The 13,868-nt window shown below is 38.6% G+C and overlaps 1 protein-coding gene across 1 annotated transcript in view; it reads left to right on the forward strand.

The window, feature by feature from the left end:
* The window catches only part of DNAH5 (dynein axonemal heavy chain 5), a 291,972-nt gene that overhangs the window by 185,333 nt on the left and 92,771 nt on the right, over positions 1 to 13,868 (forward strand). Inside the window, 5 exon segments of the mRNA XM_023513078.1 lie at positions 5,213 to 5,335; positions 6,018 to 6,231; positions 8,229 to 8,452; positions 10,368 to 10,566; positions 12,634 to 12,803. Coding sequence (XP_023368846.1) covers positions 5,213 to 5,335; positions 6,018 to 6,231; positions 8,229 to 8,452; positions 10,368 to 10,566; positions 12,634 to 12,803 — 930 coding nt within the window.

Consider the following 13,868-nt stretch of genomic DNA (forward strand, 5'->3'; position numbering starts at 1 on the left):
CCAGGTGCCCCTGTGCCCTGCTTTTCTTTATCCCCCCAAATCAAAAGCCTAATTTATCACTTAGTGCTCTTACTTTGTTTTTGGCTTCCAGTTCTACACAACTGTATTTTCATGTTAATTTTGATACATCTTACTTTTTTGTAATACATTTTGAAGTTGACCAGTGTAAGACTGTCTTCATTTGGTTTTAATGTATTACAGTAACATGGGAAGATATTATTTAGGCAGTAGGTTTCTTAGTAAAGAGTGTAACTCTCCGTTTTACCTTTTAGTTAATAGTTCCTATATGGACACCTACAAGTAAATATTTATTTCAATTTTATTGAATATAATATGTATGAAAAACAATTTAGGTGATGGCATATAGAGATACGCATAGAAATGATGAACCATCTCTGCACTGTCATAATACATTAAGCTTACCAAATGTTTGCACATATATCATTAATGTATAATACTCTGATGTGTGTACATGTTATGTGTACATATATGTGGGTGTGTGTATATATGACTATATATCTTTACACACACTTGCACTTTGGGGCTGTGATCCAGCACTATTAAGTGACTTACATGAAATCACAAAGCTAATACGTCTGAGAAGCAATAGTTTAACCCTGTTTTTTTTCTTCTCTGACTTTAACCCCAGTCAGAGTTGTTATGTGAAGCCATGTAGGTTATGCAAATTTTGTGCTGGGTACCACTCAGAAATGATTGGGACTAGACAATGCACAGTCTGGTCACTGCACATGACCCTGTCGGTACCCCTTCTCATGCAACATCTGTCCCTTTGTCTCGTTGGGGAGACAGGTGCACAGGCCAGTGTGGCGGGTGTGATAAATGCTACCTGTCGTATAACCGCTGTGTTGTTCTGTGCTGCCCAGAAGAGACCTGGACTAGTTTCTTTAAGGGATTAGAGAAATCAATGCCACGAAAGAGTTGGCCATTTCTTGGGACAATTTAATATTTATATTAATTTTAGGAACTAGAAAGCTTGAATTGTTATTAAGAAATTAATTCAGAAAACTGAACTGCCGCTAGGTGTAGGGTCCTAGTTTAGAATGGTGAGCAAGTGCTTTCCTCACTTCTACTCCAAAGCCTACCTAGTTTCCTGACAGTCTAGTTTTTATTTCTAAAATGCTGTTGTCCACGCAGGGGTTAATGTTGATATCCCACGTGTGTGTAGACAGACACTGAGGTCAGAGTCTTGTTCAGGTCTCATGTCCTGCCCATGAGGATCATCCAGTCTCAGAGTAAAGTCACTGTCTGATCTGAAAGAACAGCATGGACTGCCCTACAGTGCAGGTGCTTGCCGGAGACGTCATTTTTTTTTTTTTTTATTAGATAGCTGGTTGAGGATAAATGGCATTTGTGGAAGATCATTCATCTAAGTCAGTATTTCACAAAGTGTGTTTGGCTTACACTAATCCATTTTTTATATATATCCATGTATTATATATATCCACATATATATGTATGTATGTATATGGCTTAGAACTGGCTATTCTAGAAGTTTATAAAAAACTTGAGATGAACATAGCTGCGTGGTCTGCGTTTTATTGTTAACTAAATATAAATGGATTAAGACCTTCAGGGATAAGAATAAATAGTGAGAAGCAGGAGGCATGATTCCTGGCAGGTCACTCACAGGGAAGCCCTGAAGTGTTGATCAGGGTTACATTGCCCCTTAGAATGTTCGTTCTGGCTACAGAGTGGAGAACAAGAGGTGTGGCTGCCCTCAGGGACCCAAGAGGAGATGGTTGCACTAAGTCCTCGGGAAGGAGGTTGGCTGGACCAAGATGGTGTAACTAAGGATGAAAACAAGGATCCATTCAAATTGTGGTCAGGAAGGGGTATTGCCAGGACTCGGTTGGTTGAGTAGATGTTGGAGAAGAGGCACAGGAGAGGGCAAGACAAGTCAAAGGTGTATTTTTGTGTAGCATTTATCTATGTAATAAATATCAGCTGACTGATACACAGTGCCAGACACCTGTCTAGACAGCGAGGATGCAGTGATGAGTAAGATATACAAGGCGCCTGCTCTCCTTACGTTCCAGTGAGGAAGACAATCATCTAATAAGCAAACATACCTACTTGGTTTTATTAACTGGTTCGTGCCACCAAAGCAATGAAGGGGGTGGGAGGAAGGTGATGGAAGAATAGTACAAAGATGACTAGACTGATGTTTTTGAGGGGACAGACAAAACATTCTGGATAAAATTACAAATCACATATTATAGACATTATATATAATTTACAAAGAAGTTTCTAAGATTAGATGGAGGAAGGGGACAATTTAAGAGAATATGTTCTTAATTTCCCCCAGAGAGGTAAGTACGTGAACAGGGACATATTATTGTTTGGGTAATAAGAGATACTTTGGGAAACAGTGTTGGACTTTTTTTTTTTTTTTTTTTTTTTTTTTTTATTGAACGGTAACTATGTACATTGTGTTGGACTTTTACTGGAAAGAATGTAACAATGTTAGCTGTGGAAATGTTTGCAGGGGGCAATGTGGTAGGTGGAGCCATCTCTGATCGGGGCATGCAGAAGGGTGCAGACTTTGTTGTGAGTAAGAGGACTTTATGTTTGGCTGTGTTGATTTTTGTGCTGCTGCGGAATATCCAAGTGGAAACGTCTGGATGGGGACACCTGTCCAAAGAGCTAGTGTTTCCAAACATCCCCAAATGGCTAGACATAGAAAGATGCACAGCATGCAGTTACAGGCTGAGTGTGCTCGATATGGAAATCCAAAATCAAAATGCTTCAAAACCCGGAACTTTATGGGTGCTGACTTGATGCCACAATTAAGTAACTATAGAATGTGCAGCAGTTCTCAATGTCTAGGTTTACAATTTACTTAGTGCTTGTCACTGTTTAGTTTTTGCTTTTGTAAATTTAGCTCTTTTATGAAAGATAAGGGCTGTCTGGAAAGTATCCAGCCATGTAATGTAAAAAATATATTAACAGGGTGGTGCCTGTGGCTCAAGGAGTAGGGTGCCAGCCCTATGTACTGGAGGTGGTGGGTTCAAACCTGGTCCTGGCCAAAACCGCCCCTCCCCCCAAATAATAAAATAAAAAAAAATATATATATATATTAACAATGGCTGGAAACTTTCTGGAAATCTCTCATATGTAGCCCACCAATAGTTTCCTATCATTTCAAAGAAATTCAGGTTATCATGAAAGGGAAGAAAATGCAGGGGGTGGGTATTATTCTGTATTAGTCCAACCCTCTTACCTACGGCTTTTTAGCTCTCAGAAGGTCCTACCAAGACATAAAATCTTCACGTGCCAGAGAGTGCTTATTAACAGAAGGCTCTAGTTGGCCGTAAGGAAGTGGAAGGACATTATTATTTATTAAATTGGCTTTTGCATTTAAATGCATTGAAAAGCAGAGATAAATTTAGGCTACTACATGAGAGAGTTTGCTATTATGTCAAAGGCATATGAAATCTTTTTGCCATTGTACTATTTCATGGAAGATTCGTTTTGTAATCGAATGAGTTGCAATATATTTATATATCCTTCTATTTCAAAAATAGTGAAAAAATTTCACATTACTTGCTGTTATTCCTTAAAATGATGATGTAAACTTAAGATTTGCAGTTACTATGGATATTTCCAAGGACAGATATATAGATTTTTGCATTTAGCTTGGTGTCATTTTGTGGTTGTATCGTGGATATAAAAGTCATTTTTAACTAGTTTGCTCTTTATCACGAAATAAGAAAACTTTTTTATTTTTGGTAGGAGAGGAATTAATTTTATCTTAATATACCTCCACTTTCTCCTGGACTTACACATCATCTGTAACATAACTTAAAACCGTGCATTAGTAGATTCCTCCGGTGGTAGGAATGAAATGAGGTCTTAAGATTTCAAGCTTTTAGAGTACGTGAACTTTGAAACTCTTTGCAGTTATTTTTTTTCCAGTACTGGGCTGGACTGAGTGCATATATTTTGAATGACTAACAGATTCTCAAACCACAGTTCACTACATGGAAATGAGAGTACCACAGTCCAGAGGCTGGAGTCCTTCCCCACATCCTCCTACCTTCTCTGCTTTTTATCAGTTTGTTTTTTAAATTGTTGGGGATTCATAGCGGGTGCACAGAACCAGATTACACTGATTGCATTTGTTAGGTAAAGTCCCTCTTATAATCGTGTCCCTCCCCCCAAAGGTGTGTTACACACTGTGAACTCCCTACTCCCTCTTTCCATCAGTTTTAATGATCTTTTTCATATTGCCAGGATTTTTTCTTTTTCCTTTTTTTTAAAGACAGATCTCAGTCGGTTGCCTTGGGCAGAGTGCTGTGGCATTGTCATAGCTCACAGCTACCTCAAACTCTTGGGCTTAAGTGATCCTCTGGCCTCAGCCTCCTGAGTAGCTGGAACTATGATTACCCACCACATCATCTGCCTAATTTTTCTATTTTTAGTAAAGATGGGGTCTCACTCATGGTCAGGCTGGTCTTAAACTCCCGAGCCCAAGCAATCTGTTCACCTCAGCCTCGCAGAGTGCTGTGATCACAGGAGTGAGCCAAAGGAGATTTTCACAGAGCACAGCGTAGTTTGCTCTCATACTGCCTAAGCTCAAAATGTAGAAACAGAGAGAGAACACAGGCGAGCTTTGTGTTGTGGGTGGGAAGTGGTTCAGTGTGACCTCCTCTGCCTGCAGGAGCTGGCTGGGACTGTGTCATGCTGCAGTGACCAGTGGCAGCCCCAGCAGGCTGTGTAGCTCAGAACACAGGCTTAGGAGGCTTCTTGGACAGTTTAACTTTATCTCTGATTATAGGGGAACTTTGAGCAGGCTGCAACCTTTAAGTGATGGGGATTACAGTGTCATTAACGGAGACACAACAAGGCAAAAAATAAACCTTTTGAAATGGACAGAAGAGTCACCTCAGCCCCTTCAAAATTTACGTTGATCAAAATTTCATTTCCTCCTAAATTAAATCAAATTTTTAAAGGTTGTGAAGATTGTGCAAGACAATTTGGTACTTTAGGATTTGTTTGCTAGAATTAAGGGGGAATTTTGGCTTTTTCTAAATTATACCTGTCAAGTCCAGGCTTCTCGGTTTTTTTAAAAAGTAATTGACCATGTCTTAGGGGTCTTAGGGGATATTTTCACAGACGTTCCCATTGGCTTTCTTTGGGGGATATTTTCACATTTTTCACAGACGTTCCTATTGGCTCTCTTGTTTAACAGAGGACACTAGAGAGCTACGTGGATAAGCGCATGGGTGCGACATATGGGCCTCCTGCCGGAAAGAAGATGACGGTTTTTATCGATGATGTGAATATGCCAATAATCAATGAGTGGGGAGATCAGGTATATTGATTCTGCTGTGTATTTTATTTCCTTACTTTATCATCAATTTATTTGTTCGTGAGTAATTTTTTTCTTTTTAAAAAATTCTTTATTAAATCATAATTGTGTACATGAATGCATTTATGGGGTACAATGTGCTAATTTGATATACAATGTGGAATGCTTACCTCTAACTGATTAACATTACCGTCTCCTTGCTTACTTACTTGTTGTGGCAAAAACATTTATACTCTATTCTTAATAGTCTAGAAATGTATCATTGCATTATGCACATTAGGTTGGATCCCCCAAACCTTCCCTTCTCCCAGCCTCCCTCCTCCCCTCCCCTCTCTTTCCTCTTCCCTCCTTCTTTCTGGACTATGGTTATGTTTTACCATTCCTATGAATGTGTAGGTGATCATATACTGATTTCATAGTAGTATTGAATACATTGGATACTCCCCCCCCCCATTCTTGAGATACTTTACTAAGGAGAATATGTTCCAGCTCCATCCAGGTAAACATTAAAGATGTGAAGTCTCCATCTTTTTTATGACTGCATAGTATTCCATGTTGCACATATACCACATTTAAGATGTAATTCCTGAATTCCAATAAAGTCCAGTCTTTAAAAACATGCAAGTTGTTAGTTTCTAGGGGTATAAGGAAATGATGTTTTCATTCCGGAAGTTGCCTTTCCTAGGTTACTAATGAGATAGTACGGCAGCTGATGGAGCAAAATGGATTCTACAACCTGGAGAAGCCTGGAGAGTTTACCGGCATCGTGGACGTTCAGTTTTTGGCAGCCATGATCCATCCTGGGGGTGGACGCAACGACATACCCCAAAGGCTCAAGAGACACTTCTCTATATTCAACTGCACATTACCCTCTGATGCTTCCATGGACAAGATCTTTGGTAAAATGATTGTTTATTGGGGAGGGGAAGGGAAAAACACCTGCTTGTGTTCCTCGGAGAAACCTCCATCCTTGGAGGGGTTTTGGCATGAGGACTGAAGAGGCTTGACGCAAAGTCCATGTCAGGGGACTGAGGAACTGTAGGAGGAGCCCTCCTGAGCTAACCTCGGGTCCACATTTATTATCGTAAAGCAGGAAAAAAGTAGTTAAAAGTTACTCATCAGAAATCAGCACTAAAAAGGGGGAATATGGAAAGTGTCAGACAGAATGTCTCCAACTTATTTTTGTAAAACTGCAGACCTTAAGCAAGACCTCTGTCTCCAGTGTCAAGAGACCTTGGAATCTAGAGAATCTTTACCATAACATTAGGCCTGGTATTGCCACACCACACATACGCATTCTCCTTTGGAGGCCGGTTCTCTGATCGCCTGCACCTACACAATTCACATGCCATTCTCATGATTTTTCAGGTCTCTCAAGTAGGAAAGGAGTCTTATGCTAAAGATCAGGGCACAATTTTCCCTATAACCTTGAGGTCAAGACAGGATAAAGACTAGCTGGCTCCTTGGTCTATAGCTCCCATTACTCTCAAGTCATATATTTCATTTCATATGGGATTTTTTTTCTAGATACACGTGAATTGGATGACTAGTTAGATCTTTTCTACCTATGTTTTCCTTTAACCATCACTAGCTTGTTAAGCAGGGAGGTTAAACGTTAGATGAATGTGGACATGAGATTGTTTCCTCACAGATGAAATTGTTTCCTTATGGGTATATATATTTTGGGGTCTGAATTGCTATATTCTGTGTCCAACATTTATGCAGCTGATACTTTAGCCAGCCCATGTAGTGAGTTTGATCACAGAAGTAATGATGCAAAGGACAGGGATTAGCCACATTCTGATCCTTGGAACAATTTGTAGGATTAAAATTATTGATTGATCAAATATGTAGCATTTCAGACAAGGTGCAATGGCTCATGCCTATAATCTCAGCACTCTGCAGGCCGAGGTGGGTGGGTTACCTGAGCTCACTGAGTTTGAGACCAGCCTGAACAAGAGTGAGACACCCGTCTCTAAAAAATAACTAGGTGTTGTGGGTGCCTGTAGTCCTAGCTACTTAGGAGGCTGAGGTAAGAGAATCAATTGTGCCCAAGAGTTTGAGGCTACTGTGAGCTATGATACCATGGTACTCTACTGAGGGTGGCAAAGTGAGACTCTGTTTCCATAAACACACACAAACAATATGTAGCATTTCAGAGATAATTTAACTGAAGGCCCACTTGCCTAATAAATAACGATGTATGTTTAAGCAATGCACATGCACTTATGACTGATTTTGGAATTATCCTTTGCAGAAAAGAGTGTAAAGTTATGGGCACATTCATGTTGGTATTGGTGGACAAGTTTTGGAACTGCTATTGAGAAAAAGCTCATAGGAGTTCACTAATTAACTTCTGGCAGACTGAAATGTCATCTGAGTATCCCAAACTAGTGGACTATGGCAGTCATCTCCCTTCAGCCTCAGCAGGAGGCAAGGTCTGGAGTTATCCAAACTTGGGAAAAGTGAAGTGGGCCAGAAAGATGACTGTTATCAATTTTAATTGTTCTTTATTGCCTGGAAACTTTTACACATAAAGTAAATTAAAGTACTTTATAATGCATGGAAAGGCAACAACAGAACGGAAACATCCACTCTGTCGGGCTGAGACAAACATTTTTCCTTTCTTTTTCAAAGGCAATGTTGTATGTTTGTCATTGTGACCCATCTCATAATACTGAATTCGTGCAGCCAGAGTTTCCAGTATTTCTTAATCAACTTTTCAGTGTTCAGAATGGTTACTTACTTAAAATCTGTACCTATGTTTTTTGGGTACGGGATTTGAAAAATCAAGAGAACATTAATTTATATAATTTTCTTTTATAGGCGGTTCTCTGTTAAAATGTGTAATGACATTTGTGCCAACTCTACATTGTTATGATTTTCTCCTTTGCAGGTGTGATTGGGGTCGGCCACTACTCTACCCAAAGAGGTTTTTTGGAGGAAGTGAGGGATTTTGTGATGAAATTGGTGCCCCTGACACGCCGACTGTGGCAGATGACCAAGATTAAGATGCTCCCTACCCCTGCAAAATTCCATTATGTATTTAACCTTAGAGATCTTTCTAGGATCTGGCAGGGGATGCTGAATGCTTCTTCAGAGGTCATCAGGGAGCCAGATGTAAGTGATACCTAAGAGAGGAAAACAGATGACATTGCCATTGATCATACATTCTAAATTTAAATATTTTTATTAGCTTATTTTTTGCTTGACCTATGAAAATATTTTGGGGTGTTTCAGAATGGAAATTCTTTTCTTTACCACTTTTCAACTAACATAAAGAAAGAAAAAGTATAGATGTCAGATTTTTTTTTTTTTTTTTTCCAGTTTTTGGCCGGGACTGGGTTTGAACCCGCCATCTCCGGCATATGGGACCGGTGCCCTACTGCTTTGAGCCACAGGTGCCACCTGATGTCAGAATATTTTAGTTAAAAATTTCAACTGAATGAGGTTTATGTTTAAGGGAAAAGTATGCGCAATCCTTTTCTAATGACTAGAATAAAAGAAACTCTTGATTTTATTTTTCCACCATAAGAAGATTTATTTTTATGCCAAATACCAGAAGCAATCTCTACTGATTTTATTGTGTAATAGTTTTCACAATTTAAGCTTGACATTTTAACTTTAAAAAGTAACTATCTTTATAAATAAACATTCAAAATTAAAGAAAGACATTTTGTTATCATCATCTTTTTTTTTTTGTGGGTAGATGCACTGAAAGAATTATATAGGTAGATAAGATTGAGGCGTGGTATCAGAGTAGAAATTTCATTTAACAGTAAAATGAGCATTGTGAATACTCTTGAATATGGCAGTTCCCAGCATTACAGGCATTTCCTTCAAACTAAGAATGTTATGTAAAAACCCAGTAGTCCTTTCCCCCACGAAGTATAGATAGCTGATACACTTAGGCAGAGCTGGCCTCTTTTTCAGCCTTTCTGGCGCTGGGAGGTAATTACACAAATGAGTTTTCAGGGACGTCTCCATATTAAACACACAGAAACAGTAGAAATATCAGCAAAACTGTCACTGAGCACCTCCAGTGTTGACTGTTGCATAAAACACTGCTCTTCCAAATGCTTGCAATATAGGTAACCACGCTTGCTGACGTCTGAAGACTAGATGTTTGGGGGAAAACTCACTGTCCTTATTACAGAGAATTGAGAGTCGATTTAGCAGCAGTGAACATTTCTATTTGACTTTTTCCCCTCAAAGTTATTTACAGCTCAATATAACTCAGTTCTCAAAAGATTACTCTTTAAATGGCCATTTTTGGTGCTTATTTTCAATCAGTGTAGACCATTCCAGCAACTGGCTTTGTCATGAACTTTTGACTTAATTGAATCATGGACTATATTTTATTTAATTCCTTTTATATTCTGGCAAGCAGGTAGCATTTTATCATTAGCAATACTATGGCTTAGAGACCTTCTAACATGAAAAATCTTACCAAGCTAAGAAGTTTTCACCAGTCTCTCATGTCAAATAATCAGCGTCGACACACATTCGTTATTTTTGCTATAGGAACAAGAGTACTGAGTAATTAGTTTCCTTAACTTTCAGTTATCTTTGGGCCCTGGGTTATCTGGACTAGTGTTTGCTTTGTTCATCATATTTTTTTTTTTTACTTTTTGTTAAATAAATCTTTATAATACATAGTATCTCTGTTGCATACACAAAAGTTATTCATACATTGTATGTTTTATTATAACCACAGGAGTGTAGGTATTTATCAAAAAACTGATTTATTATCAAAAATTTAAGAACTTTACAAAGAGTATTCATTTCTTGGATGATTAGAGAGTTTTTTTGTCTGAGCATATTTCCTTTTTAATTTAGAAATAGCAAATAATAGACTACTTTTTATTTAATATACTTGAATGAGATCAACTTGAAGTGGAGTATATTTTAATCCTAACTTTTTAAAGTGTTCGCCTTATGTCAGGAAGGACATTACTCTACAGTATTGTCAACTTGAACTCCTAATTACAGCCCTGTAGGAATTAATAACACATTTTAATTATACTTTCAACAGGATCTTTTAAGGCTATGGAAGCATGAGTGCAAACGTGTTATAGCCGACCGCTTCGCTTTGTCTGATGATGTGACCTGGTTTGATAAGGCTTTAGCGAGTTTGGTAGAGGAGGAGTTTGGTGAAGAGAAAAAACTCTTGGTGGACTGTGGAATTGACAGTTATTTTGTGGATTTCTTGAGAGATGCACCTGAAGCCACAGGTAAACTACTGAAGCAAAATTTGGAATTCCCCCAGAGGGGAGTCACCAATAGGGAAATCTGACGATGGTTAGGGATGTTGAGTTTCTGTTTAGTCAACTTTATTGAAACAAGCCTTGGATGTAATAGGTGCTCAGTAAACGTAGGTGAGGTAGAATTGGGAGGCAGAGTAGGGTGGGAGAGAGTGCATAGGGCTTGTAGTCTGGTAGGTGGAGATGGGTTTGAGGAAGGAATCTACCACACATAAGAAGGACATCTTGAAAGGTTTTTGAATCTCATTCTCCTCACTTATAAAAATGAAAATACTAATATTTGCCTCATGCATAGCATGGGGAATAAATGAAATGTTCTCTGTCAAATGACTTGGGCAGGCTGTGGCCCATAGTCAGTGCCAAATAAAGGTAGTAAAAATAGCCATGGTATTATTCAGGTCACCCTGAATGCTGAAAATAAAAAGAAAATCTCTTCGATTATATGAAAGGGCTATTGAATATAATTGGTGGGTGACGTGGAGGCAAGATTGGTGGTCATGGTTCTGGGAAAAATTGAGATGTATTACTTTTCTTATGAAAAGAGGCAATGCTCTGATTTTTTTCTCCTAAGAAATAATTGGATTTAAGTAGAATGTTTTTCTTTCACGTAATAACTTATTCTAATACCGAGGATAGATTTTAAGTTAATTCACATATTTCAAGGGGCATGTTCAAAATGTATCATTTATACCTTGTAAATGATTGGATATGACCCAGAAACCTCTCACTAGATGGGATACAATACAGGTGATCTATCAAAAGTTTCTGAGTGACAGTTGCAAAAGGATGCTTATTGCTTGCTATGCAGCTGAAACGATCCTTTTACAGAAAGAAGCTGATATGTTTTATTTTGAATCAGGTCAAACACACACCCAAATCCTAGAAGGGTAAGGACATTTTAGAAAGTAATTAGAATTTATGTATTTTACTCCTTTTGATGCAGAGGGTAAATAATTAGATGATGATTTTTGAGGATCAAAGCGCAATGACTACATTTTTCAGGGTAGGAGAGGGTCTATGACATTAACTTTTATGTCTTCAAAGCATTTTATTTCTCAAAGCTTGAGTGGCACATGTATGAAAGAGTTGTGACTATTGAAATTTGGTTAGTGAGAGCTTTGCAAATAGGTCAATCTTAGTGATTATTGTGTTAAACCAATTTCCTTGTCCTGCCATAAAAAGCTTAATATACTATTATATTAGGACAAAGTTAATTGAAAATAGTTATGTACTATGGGATGTGGAAGAGCCAGTCACTATCCTCGTACCAGTGAATATCTAAGTTGTTGCTGGTACGTTCCACTAAAGTGTCACTGGTTTTCCCGTTGCTAATGTTCCCTGGTAGTGAATTGATGCACAATTTAGCTTCTGTATGTGCTTCCTGGTCCCCATTGGGAAAGTGCTAAGCTGGTATCATATATGCATCTAATTTAAAAACTGTATTTGATCTTAATTCATTTTTCTCTGTAAAATAATTCAGTATGGTTATTTATTTGGAAAATAATTGTTCTGTTTTCTCACAACCCTCCACCTCCAGTCCCTGATTCACTCTGTCCTTACTGCTAACCTAAAAAATTCTTGATTCATAAAAATTTCCTGAGCAAGCACAGTGACCTTTTTCCTTTTTATTCTTATTAAAAAATCATATAATTCTTGACCTCCTTTGCTGATTTTGACATTAAATCCCCCCTTTTTGACTTTCATTTTGACCATGAAGGTGCTCTCTCGGAGGAGCTCTGAGATGCCAGTGTTCAATTGCAGGTTCAAATTCAATTCCCTGAATGGGACATTATTCGAAATTGGCTCTTTCAAGACAAGAAGGGACTAGGATGGCAGGTGATCACAAAAACCCTACTGCTTTTCTATTACTGTTTTTCTTTTTTTCTAAAAATGCATACTGTGGCATTTTGATGAAAATAAATATTATTTAGAGTTAAACTGTAGAGCCATGAGTGTATTAACTTAGGTTTAAGGAAGTAGTAAAGTTCAGGGATTTGAAGAAATTTAATGGGTTCTTTTTTTATTTCTCCACCAAAGGTGAAACATCTGAGGGTGATGCTGTAATGCCCAAAATTTATGAGCCAATCGAATCTTTCACTCACCTAAAAGAGCGTTTGAATATATTCCTGCAGCTCTACAATGAGAGCGTCCGCGGTGCTGGCCTGGACTTGGTGTTCTTTGCAGATGCGATGGTCCACTTAGTCAAGGTAGTGGCTGCAGGAGCAGGGGCTTGGTGAAGCGACAGACCCTTAGCTTCACGCCGGAATCCTCTCCCCTTTTATTTTCATCTTGTAGGAGACTATCCAGTTTAAAAGTAAATGCAATGCTATATTCCAATTTAATTTCTAAATTGAATGCAGCATGTCACACCTTATAGGATTGAAATAAGAGCACATGTATTTTCATCGTGTGATGTGATAATGTTATTCAGCGTTGCTCCACGGCTTCCAGCTCTGTGTTTTCACCCCAAAGGATGAGTATCGTTGACATCAGAGTTCAAAGCACAGGCCGACTCTGCTTGTTTTGGTACCATGCAAAGGGTAGCCCAGAAAAAAAGTGCATAAATCTTGAGGATATTGTGCTATGTGGAATAAGTCAGGTGCACACACACAAAAGGGCAAATAGGATTCTACTTAAATGAGGTACCTGGAGTAGTCGAAATCCTGGAGACAGAAAGTAGACTGCTGAATGCCAGAGGCTGGGTGAGGACGGGATTGGGGATTCTTTTGTTAAATGGTTAGAACAGAATTTCAGTTTTGCAAGATTAAAAGTATTTTGGAGGTGGCTGTTTGTGATGATTACAGGACCATGTGAATGTACTTCATGCTGTTGCCCTATACACTTGAAAACTTACATGACCTAATTTATCTATGGTGCAAGATAATGCCATTTAAAATTCATTGTTGATGTTTGCACTTGGTTGACATCAATTACTTTTTCAGATTCCGTCTTTTCAGTTAGGAAGAAAGCAGTTCGAGGTTATATTCCATGACTTACGTTTAACCATGAGCTACTTGGTTAACAATTACACATTAATTCCCTAATACTTGTGGAATCTTTTTTTTTCTTTTTTTTTTTTTTTGAGACAGAGCCTCAAGCTGTCCCCCTGGGTAGAGTGCCGTGGCATTACAGCTCATAGCAACCTCCAACTCCTGGGCTCAAGCGAGTCTCCTGCCTCTGCCTCCCAAGTAGCTGGGACCACAGGCGCCCGCCACAACGCCCGGCTATTTTTTTTGGTTGCAGCCATCATTGTTGTTTGGCAGGTCCGGGCT

The sequence above is a fragment of the Otolemur garnettii genome, unplaced genomic scaffold, assembly GCF_000181295.1.
Source record: "Otolemur garnettii isolate 467f Iridium unplaced genomic scaffold, OtoGar3 scaffold00033, whole genome shotgun sequence".
Lineage (NCBI taxonomy): Eukaryota > Metazoa > Chordata > Mammalia > Primates > Galagidae > Otolemur > Otolemur garnettii.